The 21,482-nt window shown below is 37.0% G+C and overlaps 1 protein-coding gene and 1 pseudogene across 3 annotated transcripts in view; one reads left to right on the top strand and one right to left on the bottom strand.

The window, feature by feature from the left end:
* LOC306640671 (coiled-coil domain-containing protein 43-like) overlaps positions 1–21,482 on the bottom strand; it is a 436,234-nt pseudogene that overhangs the window by 337,110 nt on the left and 77,642 nt on the right. The window lies entirely within an intron of this gene.
* Positions 1–21,482, top strand: part of INTS4 (integrator complex subunit 4) — a 101,991-nt gene that overhangs the window by 8,363 nt on the left and 72,146 nt on the right. For both annotated transcript variants that reach the window (XM_079105092.1, XM_079105093.1), the window contains exons 4-8: positions 4,999–5,105; positions 16,330–16,515; positions 17,138–17,188; positions 18,873–18,961; positions 20,136–20,256. In XM_079105092.1, the coding sequence (XP_078961218.1) occupies positions 4,999–5,105; positions 16,330–16,515; positions 17,138–17,188; positions 18,873–18,961; positions 20,136–20,256 (554 nt within the window). The remainder of the gene's footprint in view (positions 1–4,998; positions 5,106–16,329; positions 16,516–17,137; positions 17,189–18,872; positions 18,962–20,135; positions 20,257–21,482) is intronic.

Genomic DNA, 21,482 nt, shown 5'->3' with positions numbered 1-21,482 from the left:
ATTTCCACCTCATGTAATATTTTACTGAGAATGGTCTGTAGTGCAGGCTTTCTAGTTGTGAATTCTTTTAAGTTTTGTTTATCATGGAAGGTTTTTATTTCATCTTCAAATCTGAAAATTAATTTTGTTAGAAATAAAATTCTCGGTTGGTATCCATTTTCTTTCAGAGCTTGATATATTTTATCCCAGGACCTCCTGGCATTGTTGAGGGTCTAGGTTGAGAAATCAGCTGAGATCCGAATTGGATTCCTCTTACATGTAATTTGGTTGTTTTCTCTCACAGCCTTTAACATTCTGTCCTTATTCTATGTTAGTCATTCTCATTATTATGTGCCTTGGTGTGGGTCTGCTGTAATTTTGTACATTTGGGGTCTTGTTAAAACTCTTACAGTTGATTTTCCATTTCATTCTTTAGATTTGGGAAGTTTTCTGGTATTATGTCATTGAAAAGATTGTGTATTCCTTTGGTTTGTATCTTCACACCTTCGTCTATTCCAATAAATCTTAAATTTGGTCTTTTCATGTTATCCCATATTTCTTGTAAGTTCTGTTCATGGTTTCTTACCATCTTCTCTATGCAGTTGTCTTTATTTTCAAGATTATATATTTTGTATTCATTGAGGTTCTGTCTTCTAAGTGGTTAGTCTGTTGGTGATACTTTCCATTAAATTTTTAATTTGGTTTATTCCTTCATTTTGAGGATTTCTGCTTGATTTCTTTTTATAATTTCTGCTTATTTATTGAAGTGATTGTTCACTTCCTGTATTTTCTTTCCCATACCATCCTTTATTTTGAAGATCAATTTAACTATGTCTTTTCTAAACTCCTTCTCTGACATTTCTTCTACTGAGTTGTCTGTGGATTCTGTTGTTGAAATATCTTGGTTTGTTTGAGGTGCTTTGTTCCCTTGTTTTTTCATGCTGTTTGTGTGTCTTCTCGTCTAGTGTTATATATCTGAGGCAGTACAGTTTCTGCCCTATAGTCTTATAGTGTCCTGAAGGCTTCTAGTACCTCACCTTTAAGGGGGAGACCAATATTAAGAGCACCCAATGCAAACAATATACAACCTTAAACCAAGTGGCCCTTAGGTGTCTACAGTTTTGTCACAATAAACAGAAATAATGTGCTCAATTATTGTCTACAGTATATAAACAGTAAGTTTGCTAAAAGGGTTTACTGTTTCAAATGATGGACAATGAGGAAACAAGTAATGTAAGATGTGATGTTTATGAGGGAGGAGAGAAGATAGAGGTTAAAATTTATAGTATGAGTGAGGCAGAAATTAATAGAAGTTGGCTGTTAGTATGAGAGAAGAGAGCAAATCTAAGGAGACACATAGGTGAGCAAAAAATATATATACAGATTTAAAAAAGAAAAAGTAAAAATATAAGAATATGCAACAAAACTAATATTCTATTCAGACATCCCCTTCTTCAATAAATTGATATATGAAAAAGGTTTGGCTTCAAAGATGGTAGAGGTGTGAGGGGCGGGGGGAGAAAGAATGTCTCAGTGGAAAATTGAATGATTGCTTCTGCTGGCATTCAAAAATTTTTTCAGCTTTCCTTCCCCAGGTGGGGTTTTCTGAAGTTTGATGTTAACTCCAATCCAGTGGGTGCTGGACTGGTTGGGTGTGTGAGCCAATAGCAAGATGTCCTCACACCCTCTTTTAGTCTTCCCACCCATTGTTACTAGCCCCTTCCATCCCTGCACACTTCAGGACTCACTGAGCTTGAGAGAGCCCAGTTTTCTCCAGTTTCTCCAACCTCTGCTCCCCTAGGGAACTGCCCCTAGTCTCTGGCTTTCCACAGGCTTGCCAGACCCCACGCAAGCCCAGCTGCAGTTTGATGGACCTGGGTTTCAGCTTCCCCAGGCCCTGTCTTGCTGCAGTCCCAAGATCCCAATGCCCTTTCAACTTGCAGAGAGACCACCAGGGATGTGCTCACACAAAGGAGCAACCCTGTAAAGAGGCAGCCACTACCACACTGAGCAGAAGGACCTCACGGGCAACCAGACCTGCAGGTACCCCAGTATATCTCCAGGCCCTGGCCTAAGTCCCCAGACTCAGGTGGCCACAAACCTGCAGGCCTTGGCCAGTGTCCCAAGATGACAGCGGCTGCATGCAACCAAACATGTGGTACTGTGACAGTGGACTTCCAGGCAACAATGGGCAGCAGGTGGTCTGCAGGTAGTCTGTAGGCTAATTACAGGTGAACGGCCAGTGGAGGTTGGGTGGCTTGCAATGGGTAGGTGAAAGGCTGGCGATGGGCAGGCAAATGTCAGATGATAGGCGGTGGTCAGAGAGCAATTGGCGTTTAAAAGGCAGGCAATATGCTGGCAGACAGCAGGTGATTGTTTCCAACTCTTTTTGCTTTTATTTTTAGACAGGTTTTCACTAAGTTGCTGAGGCTAACCTTGAACTTGTGATCCTCCTTCCACCTCCTGAGTCCCTGGGATTACAGGCATAGTTTTATTGCGGGTTTTTTTTTTTTGGTTACTGGGGAGTGAACCCAGAGGCACTTAACCACTGAGCCAACCCCCATCCCTTTTTGTATTTTAGTTAGAGACAGGGTTTCACTGAGTTGCTTAGGGCCTCACTAAATTGCTGAGGCTGGTTTTGAACTCTCTATCTTCCTGCCTCAGCCTCCCCAGCCGCTGGGAATACAGGTGTGCACTACCATACCTGGCAGTTTCATTGTTTAATAGCTATGATTTATTGACCTCTACCAAGTATATTTAAGGTAGTTTACTTAAGATAGAAGATAGATATATTAGGTGAGTAAACTGAAGCTCAGAGAAGTAACTTCAGGTTACATGGTATATGGCAGAGTTGATGCTTTATTCATTCCAGTGCATTAACTCAAAAACCACAAGAAACCTGGTCACATGGACCATCACAATCTTGTGCCCATGAATGTATCATCTCCCAGGTCTTGTATGCACTGTGTTATTTCTTTTCCTTCTGTTTCCTTGTTGATGCCCACAAAAATGTATTCTCAGTGTTGAGGTGAAGTACAAAACTACTTCAAACTTTTTATTTTTTTGTGGATGGAACTTGAGAGCATTATATTAAACAAAATAAATCAGACTTAGAAAGTCAAGGATGGTATGTTCTCTCTCATGCAAAAACTATAGAGAAAAAAGGAAAAGCAGGGTGTGGTGGTATGCCTATAATCCCAGCAACTTGGGAGGCTCAGGTAAGAAGATTGCAAATTTGAGGCCAGCCTGAGCAACTGAGGCTCTAAACAACTTAGCAAGACCCTGTCTCAAAATAAAAAATATAAAGGGGCTGGGGATGTTGCTCAATGTGAAAGAATCCATGGGTTCAATTCCTAGTATATATATTTTTTTTAAAAAATGCAAAAAGAAAAAAAGGCAAGCAGGGGGTATGGGGAAGATCTCATGAAAATAGATGGGAGACCAGTGACTAGAGAAAAGGGGCCAGGAGAGAGGAGGGAAGAAAGGAGAGGTGCTAGGGAAAGAAACTGACCAAATTATGCATGTCAAAAGGAATCCCATTATTATGTATAATTATAATGCACCAATAAAAATTTTAGAAAGTAAAAAAAAATTTTTTTGTTAATCTGGTCTTATATTAAGTTCAGTTACATAGTGCCTCAGTTGCCTTAATGTTTATTTTTAAATTAAAAAAAAATTTAAAAAATATTGCTGTTTCTGAAAATATTATAGGTTTTTTTTTTTTTTTTTGGTGCTAGGGAATGAGACTTGCTAGGCAAGCATTCTACCAACTGCATTATATCCCCAGCTTTTTTTTTTTTTTTGTGGTGCTGATTGAACCCGTGCATTCTTTACCACTGAGCCACACCCTCAGTCCTTTTTATTTATTTTTTTATTTGGAGACAGAGTTGTGAGCCTTCTTCCTCAGCTTCCTGGGTCCTCAGGATTATAGGCCTGTATCATTGTGCCTAGCATTATTTTCTTAATTTGACAGAATTGGTCATAGTTTCCAAGAAAAGTTTTGGGTTTTTTTTTTTTTGGTACCAGGGATTGAACCCAGAGTCACTTAACCACTGATCCACATCCCCTTTTTATTTATTTATTTTTTAAATTTTGAGACAGGGTATTTCTAAGTTGTTTAGGACCTTGCTAAGTTACTGAGGCTGATTTTGAGTTTGAGATTATCCTTACACAAGCCTTGAGCCAGTGGGATGACAGGCATGCACTACCACATCCAGCTGAAGAATAATAGAGAAGAGAGAGAAAGAGAGAGAGAGAATATTTTGAGATAAACCTCAATCTAGCCTTTAAAAGAAAGGAACTCAAATTATGTCATATTCATGACAAATGACTCTTCTATTTTTTACTAAACTTTCTAATTCTGTTTCATAATTATCTCTAAGAAATTTGATTTAGGTCTTTTCTGGGTTTCAAGTTCCTGGCCTACTGAAATGCACAGAAGATAGAATTGGAAGGCACCATAGAGATGATGTAGTTTAAGCCTTTCATTTTGTAGATGAGGAAAGTGAACAATAGTGAGGTAAAGTGACTGCTAAAATTATTCTATATTTGTGGAAGCCATAGACTTAGGATTGAGTTTCCTAATTATTCAGTCTTTCAATTCCAAGAAGATGATGCACATTGTTTTGTTTCAAATGTTTGCTTTTGTTTTTTTGGCAGTGATAGGATTGAACCAGGGTTTTATGCATGCTAGGCAAGCGCTCTACCACTGAACTATACCCCTAGTGCTTTTTGTTTTATTTATTCCTTTATTTTTGCAGTACTGGGGATTGAACCCCCTGTACCACTGAGCTGCATACCCAGTCTTTTTTGAAAAAAAATTTATTTTGAGACAAAGTCACTTAAGTTGCTTAAGCTGGTCTCAAACTTGTGATCTACCTGCCTTAGCCTGCCAAATAGCTAGAATTATATATGTGGATCACCTCATCAGCTAAATCTCAATTCTTTACCAAAGTAAATTAGTTTCTGTTTGATCTCCTTTTGAGATTCTGTAATCCAGTTTTTCATTTTCTTTTCTAGAGTCTCATCAAGTCCTAGCTCAACTCCTGGACACTTTGCTTGCGATTGGCACTAAATTACCAGAGAATCAAGCTATCCAGACACGATTAGTTGATGTAGCCTGCAAGGTAAGAGTATAATGGTCTTCTCTCTTCTAAACCTGTAACTGAGGATTGCCAAGGTCTCTTAATGGTTTTAAGAGCTGTTTCTATTTTTGTCCTTGGTGTTAAGTTAGGAATAAAGCTAAGTAACTTGTTATAAAATTAGCTTCTTCCACCTCCCCAAAGAAATGAAAATAATTTCAGCATATAGCTACTATGTGTATTGTGTTTATAATGCACTTTGCTTATTATGGTGCTTTGTATTTAATTTTTCATTCTGCCCTCAAAATTCTTAAGTTCTGAGATTCCTATTTTATAAAGGTAGAAATTGAGACTTAAGGGATCTAACTTTTCCAAGTTTTCACTGCTAGGAATTTGCAAGCCAATCATATAGACTCTGATTTCTCTGACTCCAAAGCCCACATTCTTTTATTATGCCTATTGTTTCAATGAATAGGACAACTAGACACAAGCAATTATTTACCGAAAAAAAAATTTTTTTGGTCCTGGGGATTGAACCCAGCAGCACTATACCACTGGGCTACATCCCCAACCCTTTTTATTTTATTTATTTTGAGAATGTTGCCAGGACTGGCCTTGAATTCGTGATTCTTTCCAGCCTTAGCCTCCTGAAATATTGGGATTACAGATGTGTGCTATCATGCCTGGCTTATGGTATACCATTTTTAATCTTTTTTGGGGGGCAGTGCTGTGGATTGAACCCCAGGTCTTACATGTGCTAGGCAAATACTCTACCACTGAGCTAAACTCCTACACCCATTTTAATCCTACACTTTATTTTAATCCTACATTTTATTTCATATTTTACTGTGCCTTTTTAATGTTTGGTATAGAAATATTATCATTGTATTACAGTTGCCTACAATATTTTTGCAGTACTGGGAATTGGACCATATCCCCTGTCCTTATTATTTTTTTTTGAAACAGAGTCTTGCTAAGTTGCCCATATGGGACTGGAACATGAAATCCGTTCTGTTCAGCCTCCTGATTCGCTGAGATTATGGGTGTGCACCTGTCTTTGCCTACAGTATTTAGTACAGTAAAATGCTGTAAAAGTTTGTAGAGTAGAAGTAATAGGGTATCTATTCCCTTATCCTAGATGAATAGTAGGCTATACCGCTATACCATCTAGGTTTGTATAAGTAAACTATGATGTTTGCACAGTGTCTAAATTGCCTAACAGTGCATTTCTCAGATCTCCATCCTTAAGCAACACATAAATTTATTTAGTAATAAGTTTAAGAAGCGAGGCTGGGTACTGTATCACATGCCTGTAATCCCAGCCACTCAGATGATTGAGATAGGAGGATTGCAAGTTCAAGGTCAGTTGCAGTGATCCAGCAGGACCCTGTCCCAAAATTAAAAGTAAAAGTGGGGCTAGAGATATAGCCCAGTTGGTAGAGTGCTTGCCTTGCATGCATAAGGCCCTGGGTTCAATCCCCAGCATCACACAAAAAAAAAAAAAGTAAAAGGGACTGGGGATATAGCTTAATGCCTAAGGCCTTGGGTTCAATCCACAGTACTGCAATTGAAAAAATAAAAAGTGTAAAACTTACATTCTGAAAGTTATGTGGAGCATTTTTTAAAAAATTATTATTTTTTTTTATTTAAGGCACCTAAAATAACTTTGAAAAAAACAACAAATTAAGAAAATTTATATTTGCCCATTTCAAAACTTAACTACAGAGCACTGGTAATCAAGACAATGTGGTACTGCCAAAAATAGACATAAAGTTCAGTGGAATAGAATTGATAGTGAAGAACTAAACCCATGTGTATTTGGTCAACATTTTCAACAAGGGTACCAATAATATTCAATGGAGAAAGAATAGTCTTTTGAACACATGGTGCTGGGGCAACTAGCTATTCATATGGAAATGAATGAAGTTGGGAACTATTCTACCACCATATAAAAAAATTAACCCAAAATGAATTGAAGATCTAAATAAAGCAAATAAAATTATAAAACATTTGGAACAAAATACATGGGGACATTTTCAGGACCTTGGTCCTCAGTTTGCTCCTCAGTACCAGAAAACAAAAAGCAGAAACAACCCCAGCATGGAACTGGCTTTAAAACAAATACATTGAGCTGGGGATATAGCTCAGTTTGTAGAGTGCTTGCCTGTCAAGTACAAGGTCCTGGATTCAATCGCCAGCACGGAAAACAAACAAACAAACAAACAAACAAACAAATAAATAAACAAACAGACCAATGGAGTAGAATAGAAAGCCTAAAAATAAACCCTCACATTTATGGTCAATTGATTTTCAGCACCTTCTGTGCCACACAATGGCCTACAATGAGGAAAGGACACACAGTGTGGAAAGGATGGTGTGTGTATTCATTAATGCTTGCTGGGGAAATTGGGTAGACCACCACAAATATCAACTCAAATGGATTAAAGACTTAAAACATAATATCTGAGATTGTAAGACTATTGGAAGAAAACAGAAGGGAGAGATCCTTGATATTAGTCTGGGCAATGATTATTTTGATATCTGAAAACATAAGTAATAAAAGCAAAAATCCACAAATGTTGTTTTTATCAAACTAAAAAAGCTTATATACAGCGAAAGAGACAGAGACAACTGCCAGGCGCAGTGGCAGACACCTGTAATACCAGTGGCTCGGGAGGCTGAGATAGGAGGATCACAAGTTCAAAGCCAGCCTCAGCAAAAGCGAGGCACTAAGCAACTCAGTGAGACCCTGTCTCTAAATAAAATACAAAATAGGGCTGGAGAAGTGGCTCAGTGGTCAAGTGCCCCTGAGTTCAATCCCTGGTATCCCCCCGCTCCCCCAAAAAAGATAAGTGTTTGGGAGGATGGAGAGAAAAGAGAACCCTTGTACACTGTTGGAGGGAACATAATCTTTGAGTCTTGAGTATAGTTCAGATTTGTCCAGGAAGTTTTTCTTTTCTTGTGTAGTACCTGCACACCTGAAATTGGAAGTGTCTCTGCTTTGTATCTGTGTAGATTTTTCTGGGAGAACAAAGATCTTTTTTTCTTTATAAGGCTTCCTTTTAGCTTAATTGTCTCCATTTCTCCTTTTCTTCCAGTGTCTATTTCTTTTCTGTTCCTTTTTTTTTTAAATATTATTTTTTGTTGTAGATGGACACCATATCTTTATTTTACTTATTTTTATGTGGTGCTGAGGATTGAACCCAGTGCCTCACACAAGCTCAGCAAGTGCTCTGCCCCTGAGCTACAGTCCTAGCCCCTTCTTTTCTGTTCCTTTAATAATATAGCAAAAGTACCTTAAACTCCTAGGACTACAACTTGGTAGAAACATACCACCTTCCCTGCTCTGGGTGGTAACTGAACCAAGGGGCACTCTACCATCAAACTACACTCTAGTCTATTTTCCCTCCACATTTTTTTATTGGTGGATTGTAATTGTACATAATGATGGGATTTATTGTTACAAATTCTTACATGCATACAATATAACAATATAATTTAGCTGATACCACTCCCTAGCACTTTTCCCCTTGCCCCCATCCTATCTTTATTAAACTCAATTAATATGAAAAATGATAGCACTTCAATAGCTTGATAAAGTGTACAACACTGAGATAGCATTTGCAGACACTTGTAAGTTCTAAATGATGGTGCCTGTGATGTAAGAAGTGACCTGTAGAGGAAGGACACAATAAAATTGCCCTGAGGTGTGATTTAGACTCTCTTTTGGGATAAGATTTAGTGTGTGGTAACATACTGATTATGCGTCATTGTTGTCTGGTTACCTTAGTAGCAGCTAAAAGATTTTAATTTGTTTGAAAATCAAATATAGAATTTGTAACAGTACTAGCAACCTTCAGAGCAGATATTCAGTCAGCAGTTTAGTTATGAGAAATGATACTTCCATATTAAATGTAAACAAGTAATTTTAAAAACCAACTAACTTATTAACTGTGACAAACACAATCATTGTCCTGTTCAAATCTGGAAGTTTCCATTCACTTCTCAGTTTTAGTATCTTATTTTGATGGATTATTTTGAGCCCTTACTATATGTAAGATGTGGGGACATAAGAGTATATGTTTTACATTTTCATAGTTTAAGTAATTTGGAGGCAAAGAATTAACTGAAGCAAAGTGCTTGATTGAGCCATTTTTATAATAAATTACCACTCTAAGAATCCCTCCCTTTATATAGGAGCTTTCCCATGAGATTTTCCTTGTTCCCTTCCCCTATAAGCCTGTGTGCCCACCCCACCTTTATATAGGATGTGGCTTTTACTGAAAGTTCAGGTGTTCCCACTTAGTTCATGAATCTTCTACTGGAGCATCTCTGATATGAACTTACTGCCTCTCATGATTGTCCCGTTGTTAGACATCTGTTGCTAAAAAGTTCATGCATGTGTGTCCCACATTTGCAGACTAATTCAATAGTTGGCCCACCTTTTTTTGCTTGCATTTTCATTTTATTTTCTTTGCTGTCACCTGCTCATCTTTCCTATAATTTTTTTCCTGCCCTTCTTAAGTAGGTTTAAATTTTTTTTTAGTACATTGTAAGTGCTAGGCTCTATATTAGGTTACCAAATGTCAATTATGCCCAGACACTATGAGCTGATTTCAAATAAAATAATTAGTAAGCAAATTAATTTAGTCCATTTACCACAAAATTTTGTGGTGTAGGATATTATTCCCATTTTTACAAATTAAAGTTAAGGGGCTTGGATAAGATCACATAGATCCTAAGTAGCAGGGCCAATAATCAAACCTAGATCTGATTCTAGTATGTTCTCATTCCACTGTGCCACCTTGTGCAGCTAAGATGTGGAATAATTTATGAAATCCACTTTCTCTGCAAAGCTCCCTATGTACTTCCTGAAGGTATTCACTGCACCTGTGTGGGTAAAGTTCTACCATAACTGCCCCTTTCTTTTTATGGTCTTAAATTACACTTTTTCTTATGGACAATGCAATGCTTTTCTAATGTTTATGAAATAGTATGCTTTTAAAATTCTTTTTTGCTTGTTTATAAAATTTAATCTTTATTTTTAAGAAATCTCAAATTTATAGCAAAATTACAAGCATAGTAAAAAAGAACTTTGTTTTCTGTGAACCTTTTGAAAGTAAGTTGTCAACTTGGTGCCCCATTATTCTTGAATATTTTAGTACATGTTTCCTACAAAGATAGATTTTTAGCTAACTTCAATACAGCCATCAAAATCAGGACATTAACAACACATTACTGCTGTTTAATCCTCAGACCTTATTCAAATGTCACCATTTGTTCCTTCATAATGCTCTTTATAGAAAATGATCCAATTCATAATTTCATGTTGCATTTTAGTTGCCATATCGCATTAGTCTCCTTCAACTTAGAATAATGCCTGAGTCATTCCTTGATTTTATGACCTTGACACTTTGAAAATTATGGGACAGTTATTTTGTGGAACCACCTTGAATTTGTTTGTCTAATGTTTTCTCATGATTAGATTTAAATTATCCATCATTGGCAAAGATATCACAGATGTGATGTAGTTTTCCTTGCGTCTTGTTAGGTGGTACACCATTTTTAATTGTTCTATCTCTGATAATATTTACTTTTTTTAAATAAACTTTTTTTTTAATATTTAGTTGTCAGTGAAACTTTTTTTTTTTTGGTATGTAAATGGTGCTGAGAATTGAACCCAATGCCTCACACGTGCTAGGCGAACACTCTACCACTGAGCCACAGTCCCAGCCCATGATAATGTTTTCTTTGATTATTGGTTGATGTGGTATTTGTCAGGCTTCTTCAACTGTAAATTATTTTTAATTCTTTTTAAAATTAATAAATATTTTGTGGGGAGATACTTTTAAACTGTGTAATTATTTTGTCATCACACTTTCAATTTATGTTAGTTGTGGACTAATAGTTTTCTTATTCAATGGATTATGACCTATTACTGTCTTTGATCTTGGTGTTCACATTTCTTAATTTAGCTAGTTGATTGCCTCTTCAAGCTGTGCATGTGTCCTTTGGACTTCTCTCTTTTTTGAATATTTTCTTTATAATATAGTAAGATGTTCCAGACTCCCCTTTTTTTTCATTCTTTTTAGTTATATATGACAGTAGAGTATGTTTTGGCATATTTATAAAAACATGAATTATGTCTTATTCTAATTAGGATCCTCTTGTTTTCCTCCCTGTGGTGCTGGAATTGAAACAAAGGCCTTGCACATACTAGGCAATACTTTACCACTGAGTTATCCCCAGCCCTTCTAGGATTTTTTTTTTTTTTTTCCCTCTACTCTAACCCTCACATCAGTCTTTCATCTGGAAGACTTGATTCCTTTTAGTTGAGAATCACACTTAAAAACCAAGAGCTGAGTGCTAGGTGTGCTCATTGCTATCAGGGTATTGCATTGATGTACTTCAGTGTATAGAATTAGAGGACAAATATTTATGTTATATATACATAAATTACATGTATTTATTTCTGTGTATCTATATAATGAAAATTGTCAGTTATCATTTCTACTTGTAATTCAAACCTAGCTCCACAGTTTGTGGTAGTTTTTTCTCTTTCCCTTTATTCGTATCTTCCTTCTTAGATAGTATTATCTAAGACATGTTTACCTGTTTAGTACATCTTCCTGTTTGTTCAGTGTTGTATGTTTGTATGGGTGTGTTACTTGCAAAAGGCTTTGGCAGCTCAGAAAGGTAGTCATAAGAATTGGTTATTGACATAGTATCCACTGAATTTATCTAGCACTGTTAAAAACCTGAGGAATTTTTCAAGGATAGAGAATATTGATACTTTTAACAGTATAAATAGACAAAACGAAAACAGATATCGCAAAACTTTTTAAGTACTTAGGTTTCAAATACTCACCTTTGAACATAGTGAACAAAGTTTCCAAAATCATGAAATTATTTATTATGAACTGGTTACAGGGGCACATGTCTATAATCCCAGTGACTCAGGGGACTGAGGCAGGAGAGTCTCAAGTATGAAGTTAGCCTCAGCAACCTAGCGAGATCCTGTCTCAAAATAAAAAATAAAAGGACTGGGGATAAAGCTCAGTGGTAAAACACCTTAGTAATTGAAGAGAGAGAGAGAGAGAAAGGAAGGAGGAGGAGGAGGAAGGGAGGGAGAATTTATTTATTTATTTATTTATGAATGAGCCATATGGGGAAGTGAGAACTGAACTGAACAAGGGAAACTTTGTAAGGGAAACTTTGGTTCCTGATTACCTCTTCACTAAGTAGCCCATGTATTCATGTATCATTGGGCATCATCAGAGCCCTATTATTCTTTTTTTTTTTTTCTGCAGTTCTGGGGATCAAACCCATGGTCTTGTGCATGCTAGGCAAGGACTCTACCACTGAGCCAGTCCCCTAATCCCACCCCTAACTCTTTTTATTTTTTACCTGAGAGATTGGGGATTATGGAATTAAGGAGAGGAACAGGTAATTACTGATAGTACTTCCAGAGACTGTACCATTATTAGAAAGGGAGGGAGACAGATGGGGGTGGTAGGGCAAGAAGAAAGATGGAGAGAGAAATTAATTATGTGTATTTCAGATCAGTGATTTCATTTGTGGATAGGTACTATCTAAAGATACTTGTATTTGCCGGCGTACATGTAGTTATCACCTTGTAAAATTGTATATGCTTTATATATGATTTTCTACTTTCCTTATTTTTGATTATAGTAACAATAGCTAATAGACATATCATGGCATATAGTACATCAGGTTTTTCACTTTTATGTTCGTAATTTGAGCCTCTTAATAAACCTGTATATTAAGTAAGGCAAATGAGAAAATAGGAAGATTCTGAAAATTCCAGTGACTTGACTAAATATTATATATCTAGAGAGCCAGAGCTGCAATTTGAATCCATCTTTTTTTTTTTTTTTTTTTTTTTTTTTTTTTTTTTGCGGTGCTGGGGATCGAACCCAGGGCTTTGTGCTTGCAAGGCAAGCACTCTACCGACTGAGCTATCTCCCCAGCCCGCCTATCTTTTTTTTAAAAAAAAAGCAAACAATATTAGGGATAATTTCAAATTTATTATTTCCAATTTTGATCATAAATTCCATAATTTGTTATATTTTTCATTTCTTCTCCCCTTTTACTTTTTGTTGTCTGTTATAGTAATTTAAAGTAAATTCCTAACATCATAGTATTTATTTATTTTTAAACAATATTAGCTTTTTTTTTTTTTTAATGCTTTTTAGTTGTCAATGGATCCTTTATTTTATTTATTTATTTACATGTGGTGCTGAGGATCAAACCCAGGGCCTCACACATGCCAGGCAAGCACTCCACCACTGAGCCACGACTCCAGCCCACATCATAGTATTTAAACTGCAAATACTTCATTGTTTGTCTCTAATGGTGATATGGTTTTTGATATAGCCATGATATAATTATTAACAGTAACTCCTTAATATCATCTCATACCAATTTGTATTAAAATTTTAAAATTACATTAAATATGTCCTTTTCATGATTAGTTTTAGATGAAGATCCAAAAAGATCCACATATTGGTTTTAGACAGTCTCTTAAATTTCTTTTAATTTATAACAGTACCTTTCTTTTTCCTGGTACCAGGGTTGAACCCAGGAGCACTTAACCAATGAGCCAAATTCCTAGCCCTTTTTATATTGTATTTTGTGATAGGGTCTTCCTAAGTTACTTAGAGCCTAAGTTGCTGAGATTGACTTTGAGATTGTGATTCTCTTGCCTCAGCTTCTTGAGCCCCTGAGATTGTAGGTGAGCACCACATCTGGCTTCTTCTGTATTTTCTTTAAATACCATGGGTACATTGAAGAAACTGGGTCATTTGTCTTGTGGAATAGTTTACATTCTGAATTCCTTTTGGTGTCATGAAAATGTTGACAGCAGGAAGGCCTATAGGTTGGTTTCTTAGTCCTTTCGATCTGAACTCTATTACTTAGACATCTTCCTTGCTTTCTGGCATAAGGTGTGCCATGCATATTTTTTGCGGCAGTCTCAAAACTAACCATTTCTCTAAGGAATTCTATAATCCCAGGTTTTAAAACTTCAAGTTCCATTCACTTTTCTCTATAGAAATGCATTTCAGTCTGAGGATGATGATGCATCAGGAGGTAATGCAGTCAGTTTTATGGGACTATTGGTGTTTTTTGAAAAACAAAATAGAATACAAATATCGGGATATCACAAGACATAGGGGTGAATATTGTTTTGTTAAGCTTCTTGTATATATATTTTTATGTAGTATGTTTTACTATAACATATATTTCTGGTTTTAGGTCCCAGTCAGAAAAAGTTTGAAAGCCTAGTGTATGATCATTTCTCCAAAGAATTTTTAATTCCTGTTACTGTGTTATGTAAACAGCTTATTTTACTAATACTGAACTGGGTATGAGGGAATTAACTGATAATTTATTTAAAATGTTGGTGAGGAGGAACTAGAATGAAGCATATTGACAGTATCAAGTGTTGACAAGGATGTAGCACACATGGAAGACTTAGGCAGCGCTGGTGGAAGTGTAAATTAAAATCAGTACAACCACTTTGGAAAACTGTTTGGCAGTATCTTCTTAAGCTGACTATATGTGCATTTCTATGACCCAGCAATTCCACTTTTAAGTGTATAACTAACATAAATGTGAACATGTGCACTAAAAGCCACACATAAGAATAATTACAGTAGCATTAGTTTAGTAGTGAAAGACTGTAAATACCTCAAATACCCACCAACAGAAAGGATTAATAGATTTTGGTGTATTCGTAAATAGAATAGTATATAGTAATGAGAATGAATGAACTGTTGTAGGTGCTGTACCATGGATGTATCTCACAAACATATATTAAGCAAAAGAAACCAGACAATATTGATTTGATTGATTCCTCCCCTTTGATGGTAGTAGGGATTGAACCCAGGGAGTCTATCCCCAACTCTTTTAATTAAATTAATTAATTAATTAATTAATGGTTTGACTGAGTTGCCAAGGCTAGCCTGGAACTTGGGATCCTCCTGCCTCAGCCTCTTGAGTTTCTAGGATTATAGGTGTTGCCTCCACACTCAGCTTGATTTTATTTTCTAAAGTAGGAAATAGGCAGAATGAGTCTATGGATTAGAATCTGTGTTACCATTTTTGGTGATAGTGGAGGTGGTGGTGGGATTGGTGGGAGGAGGCTTGAGAGCAGTTTCTGAAGGTTTAGTCACATGCCATCCCCTTCCCTACATCCTTCGCCTTACGTACTAGGATTGAACCCAGGGGTGCTGAATGACTGAGCTACATCCCCAACCCCTTTTAAGTTTTATTTTGAGATAGGGCCTCACTGAATTGCCAAGTCTGGCCTAGAACTTTAGGGTCCTCCTGCCTCAGCCTCCTGAGTCTCTGAGATTCCAGGCATGTGCCACCATGCCTTGCTGTGTTCCATTTTTTAAACTGGGTACTTGTTAAATGTGTGTATTTACTTTGTGAAAATCCATTGAGCTGCATATTGCTGTGTGGATATTAAAGAGTTTTAAAAATTTATACATTTTTTTGTCTTGTATTAAAATTTGATGCAAACAAAATATGATTCAGATGTAATTTTTATTAATTTGTTTATTTTGGTACTGGGAATTGAACCCAGGGATGCTTTACCACTGAGCTATATTCCAGCCCCTTTTGATTTTTAAAATTTTGAGACAGGGTCTTGCTAAGTTACATGGGGCCTCACTAAGTTGCTTAGGCTGGCTTCAAATTTATTATCCTTCTGCTTCAGCCTCCTAGATCAGTGGAATTACACACCACCATGCCCAGCCAGAGAAAAATTTTAAAGTATGTGCTCTGTATGTACAAGGCAAAATGCTGGCCATTGTAGATATAAACAATGGGATTCCTGTTTTCTAAAGAGTCATGTATATTTGGGGAAGATGAATACTCAAGTAACATGATGCTACACTGGTAAGAATATAATGATCAAATTGGTTCCTGATCAAATTGTGGCTCAGTGGTAGAACTCTTGCCTAGCATGTGTGAGGCACTGGTGTGATCCTCAGCACCACATTAAAAAACAACAACAAAAAAAATCATTCCTGAAGTTGATGCAACACTTTTGTTTCTGTTTTTAAATGTGTGTGTGTGTGTGTGTGTGTGTGTGTGTGTGTGTGATGGTGTTGGGTATTGGACCCAAGGCCTCATGCATGCTAGGCAAGCACCCTATCACTGAGCTGCACATCAGCCCTTGTTTGTGTATTTTTAAATATATATTAATCATGTCCTTTTGTTCCCTCTTTTCTTTGTATAGCACTTGACAGATACCTCTCATGGTGTAAGAAATAAGTGCCTGCAATTACTTGGCAATCTTGGCTCTTTGGAGAAAAGTATCACAAAAGATACAGAAGGCCTAACTGCCAGAGATGTCCAGAAGATTATAGGGGATTATTTCAGTGACCAAGATCCACGTGTCAGAACAGCAGCTATAAAAGCCATGGTAAACATGATTATTATTAAAACTAATTGGAGGGGCTGGGGAGATAGCTCAGCCGGTAGAGTGCTTGCCTTGTAAGCCCAAGGCCCTGGGTTCAATCCCCAGCAATCCCCCCCCCCAAAAAAACAAAAAAAAACAAAAAAAAAAACCCAAAAACTAATTGGAGATGATTTTCAATGAGTTTGTTTTTTGTTTTTGCCCAGGGCTTTGTGAATGTTAGGCAAGCACTCTACCATTGAGCTATACCCTCAACCCTCTTCTTAGATTTTTTTTTTTGTCATTATTTCACATATTTTTAGTATTCCCTTGGGATAGTCCATGGTTTAGGCTTTTTGGTGAGGTTCTTTTTATTCTTTTTTGGAACTGGGAGTCACACCCAGAGCTTTTCAAGTGCAAGGCAGATGCTTTGCCACTGAACTATATCCCAGCCCATGGGTTAGCCTTTTTAAATACTCAAGTGCTTATGCTAATAAATCTTGGACTAGTTTTCTTATCTATATAAGACTATTTTGCCCGAAAGGAACCATATTACTCTGATACAAGGTGAGAAAATATATGTGATTGTATGGAGACATTGGAAATATTAATCTTTTCTACAAATACTTAAACTGTCTTTTTTATCCAGTTGCAGCTCCATGAAAGAGGACTGAAATTACACCAAACAATTTATAATCAGGTATTTTTCCTTAAATTATTTCTCTCTGAAAGGGCAAGAGAATCATGAAGCCGGGCAGGTGGCATTCTGGTTCTCAGAGTTTGAAAACATAAGGACTTCGGCTGGATAATAGTGGCCATGCTAATTGGGATGAATGTGCAGTCATATCCAAAACATACTTTCAGGAAGAGAATGTGGGATGTATAATTTAATAGCACTAAAAAATATGAAAAGGACTTTTAGGCATATCTAGGAAGCTCAATATGAATACCAGAGTGCATGAAGTAAAGTATAATGTTTAGAATAAGGAAAGTGGTAGTCTTGCTGATCTCTCTTTGGGTGGGCCATATATGAAGGCAATTCTGGGTACCACATTTGATGAACTAGAATGTTTCTGGAGAAGGGTAACCAAATCATGAGGTCCTATAAAAAGATCTTACCCCGAGTGTAGTATTGGTAAAGAGTGGCATAATGAAGTTGTGAAAAAGCTGATTGACAGTCTTTATGAAGGACCATAGCAGGTGGTATTTCTCTTGCAGAATAATGAAATAATCTAGTGATATGCAATCTAAATTAACACTCAGTGCTCAGATTTTGTTTGCTTACCAAGAGTGTTCCCCACCCCCCCTTTGGTACCAGGGATTGAACTCAATTGCTTTTGATCAATGAGCTATATCCCTATCTCTATTTTGTATTTTATTTAGAGACAGGGTCTCACTGAGTTCTTAGCACCTCACCTTTGTTGAGGCTGGCTTTGATCTCAATCCTCCTGTCTCAACCTCCTGAGCTGCTGGGATTACAGTTGCGTGCCACTGCATCCGGCTCCAAGAGTGCTTTTATCTCTTGGAGAAAATTATAATTACCCAAGCCTCTATAACTGATGTGTATACCATATTTCTTCTTTTATAAGATAAAGTAGAATGGGTCCAGAATGCTTATGTAACCATCTCTTTTCCTCCTATAGGAAAACTGTGGGAAATCAAATAACTAAAGAAAACTTGGAGAGTAAGGACTCAGAAGAAAGACAGTCAACTGATTCAGATGTTTAATGGCATAGGACTGTGTCAGTAATGTAGGCAGTCAATGTTGAGGGACCCTCAGGGGAATGAAGATGGAGTGATAGTGGAGGATTTGAAATATAAAGTAGAATATGGTTTCAGAATGTGTTCTTTTGGTTGTATTGCATTTGAAAGTTTGGTGGGATATCTATGAAGAAAGTTCCAGATCATAGATAGTTAAGAAGGTTTGGGTCGGGAGAAATTTGAGCTGGTGGTAGGTACTGGAGCCATCACCATATCTTGGGGACATGAGGATACCCAGAAAGTGTGAGTAGGTTGAAAGAACACAGTGATGTCAAACCAAAATAAATAAAAATGTGAGCTTTGATTTTATAGACAGGGGTGAAAAATCCATCTTTGCTCTGTGAGCCTATGAAAGCAGTAGAGTGGGCTCCCAGCAAGTTCTGCTAGATTTGATACAATTCTAGTTATCTGTCAGTCTGTGGTAGGACACATAGTCCAAATATAACTGGAACAGCTGACAGAGGCCAAGAATTCTTTGGTGGGTAAAGGTTCAAGAAGTTAAAACCATCTACAAGTATTTTGATTGACATCCTTATCCAGTCACCATATCTTCATTTTAAAATAGTTTGAACATCACCTAGGAGGACACAGAACTGATAGACTTTTGGAATCCTTTTTTGCAGGCCTGTAAATTGCTCTCTGATGACTATGAACAAGTGCGCAGTGCTGCAGTCCAGCTTATCTGGGTTATCAGTCAGCTCTATCCTGAAAGGTCAGTGTGGGTTAAACTGACTTCTGTTTATTTATTGCTAAGCATTTTTCTCCCCTTTCACGAAGCATAAAGCTACCTCCAGAAAAGAATTCTGGAAGGGAATAAGCACAGTGTGGAAGGGGACAAGCATAGGCCCTGCAAGTCAGGATGCCTGGTCCTCTGTTTTCAACTCTGCTATGAATTTTCTGTGTTCCTTGGGAAGATATTTCACCTTTTTGGGTCCCAGTCAATCTTAACTGTAATTGAAGAGACTGGACTATCTCTCAAGAGTCTTAGCTCTTTTGGGGGTTAATCATTAATATTGTTTGAGGCCCATTTAATTTAGTTTTTGTTTGGCCAAATGCCAACTAAAGGTACCAGATGTGTGTTGAGAATAATGATCCCTTGGGTAGTGTTTTCTTGGTTAAAAATATTTTCACAGAGGTTAAATCATTGATTTTCACAGTGATTCTTTGGTGTGGGGAGACAAATGTTATTTATTCCATTTATAGGAGAGCTCCTTTTTATAGGAAAAAGAGAATTTTTTCCTTTTCATTAAGCTGTCTTCCAAAATCTGAAAACTAGAATGGGTTGATAAACCCATAGGAGTAGGCTCCATTTATAGTTTTTTTTAGGACTTAGAAACATACACACACAAAATGGAAATTGCCCCTTGTTTTAGAAGTAGATTTGCAAGTGTTTTATATTGATTTACTCTGAGGCCTGTCATATTTACAGTAGTTCAGTTATAGGAGATAATAAATGGCTGTAGAATACTCTGTAGTTTTTGTGTGTGTGTGTGTGTGTGTGTGTGTGTGTGTGTGTGTGTGTGTGTGTGTGGTGGTGGTTCTGGGGATTAAACACATAGCCTTAACCATGCTCGGCATGTGTTCTACAACTGAGCTATACCCTCAACCCCAAGTTCTTGATTTCTTTGTGAATCTTTGAACCTTTGGTAGGTTACACACATTTATTCATGACATTTGAAAATTTGCAGTGGGTAGGAGGGTTGGTCCATACTCCCAGATTGACTTTTTTATGTTGAAATGTGTTTCATCATTCTAGGATTCGAACTGTATTATTCAATTATCATTCCCTTGTGTATCAATTTTCATTGGTCATTCTTAGTTTATTGAACTTGCGGCCTTAGGCTCATGTTTTGTTATGTGTTTTTTCCCCTTTTCTTTTAATCTAGCATTGTCCCAATCCCTTCTTCTAATGAAGAAATTCGTTTAGTTGATGATGCATTTGGAAAAATTTGCCACATGGTTAGTGATGGCTCCTGGGTGGTTCGTGTTCAAGCTGCAAAGCTATTGGTAAGTTGCACTTTTTCTTTTTTTAAATTTCTGTTTCAGATTAAACCCATGGCACTCTATCAACCGAGCTATATCCCCAGTGCCTTCATTATTTTCTTTAGAATAGGGCCTCCCAAAGTTGTCCAGGCTGACCTTGAACTTGAGATCCTCCTGCCTCGGTCTCCTGAGTAGCTGAAATTACAGGCATGTACTCCTGTGCCTGGTTACATTACACTTTCTTTAGTGAACATATTGCCTGTTAAGTCTTTTATTATATGTATGTGTGGTACAGGAGATTGAACACAGTGGGGCTCTACCATTGAGCTACATTCCTAGTCATTTTTACTTTTTATTTTGAGACAGGGTCTTTTGCTAAATTTTGAGACTGACCTCCAATTTGCAATCCCTTTGCCTAAGCCTCCCAAGTAGCTGGGATTATAGGTGTATTCCACCATGCCCAGCACCTCTTAAGTTTTCATAAACATTTCAGAAACTACAGATTGGGATAGGTGTGGGTCATTTTTAGAAATCTCAGAATTTCTTAATATAGAAATAAATAGGGGCTAGGGTTGTGGCTCTGTGGTAGAGCGCTTGCCTAGCACGTATGAGGCACTGGGTTCAATCCTCAGCACATAAAAATAAATAAATAAAATAAAGGCATTGTGTCCATCTACAACTAAAAAACATATTTAGAAAAAGAGAAATAAATAGCTTACTTTCCTGTAGAGTCTTTTTTAGAATTAGAAAGATCTCATAGATAATCCTATTAAACCTTGTTAGCATACAAGATAGCCAAAGCCTAGAGAAAGAAGAAATTAATCAAAATAGTTGCCGGAGGCTGGGGATATAGCTCAGTTGGTAGAGTGCTTGCCTCACAAGCACAAGGCCCTGGGTTCAATCCCCAGCATCACTTAAAAAAAAAAAAAAAAAATTTGCCTAAATTACTAAGCACCTGTTATGGCCTAGATATTTTGCAAGGATGCCCTTAATATTTTTTTTTTCTCATTTACTCATCATAGCAACCCTGCAAGAGGGATACTATTACTCCTGTTTCTCAGATGATAAAACTGAGAAGTTAAGCAAATTATCTGGTTTATACAGATAGAAAATCATAGAGTGAAATTCAGATCTTAATAGTCTTTTAGCTTGGCACCTTCCTATTGTCTTGCCGTTGAGAATTCATAGCACATTTTTTTGGTCGTTTTTGCGTTCTGGAGATTTAACTTGGGGATGCTTTACCATTGAAC

The sequence above is a fragment of the Sciurus vulgaris genome (assembly GCF_902686455.1).
Source record: "Sciurus vulgaris genome assembly, chromosome: 11".
NCBI lineage: Eukaryota > Metazoa > Chordata > Mammalia > Rodentia > Sciuridae > Sciurus > Sciurus vulgaris.
This window is presented reverse-complemented; position numbering and strand designations above follow the sequence as displayed.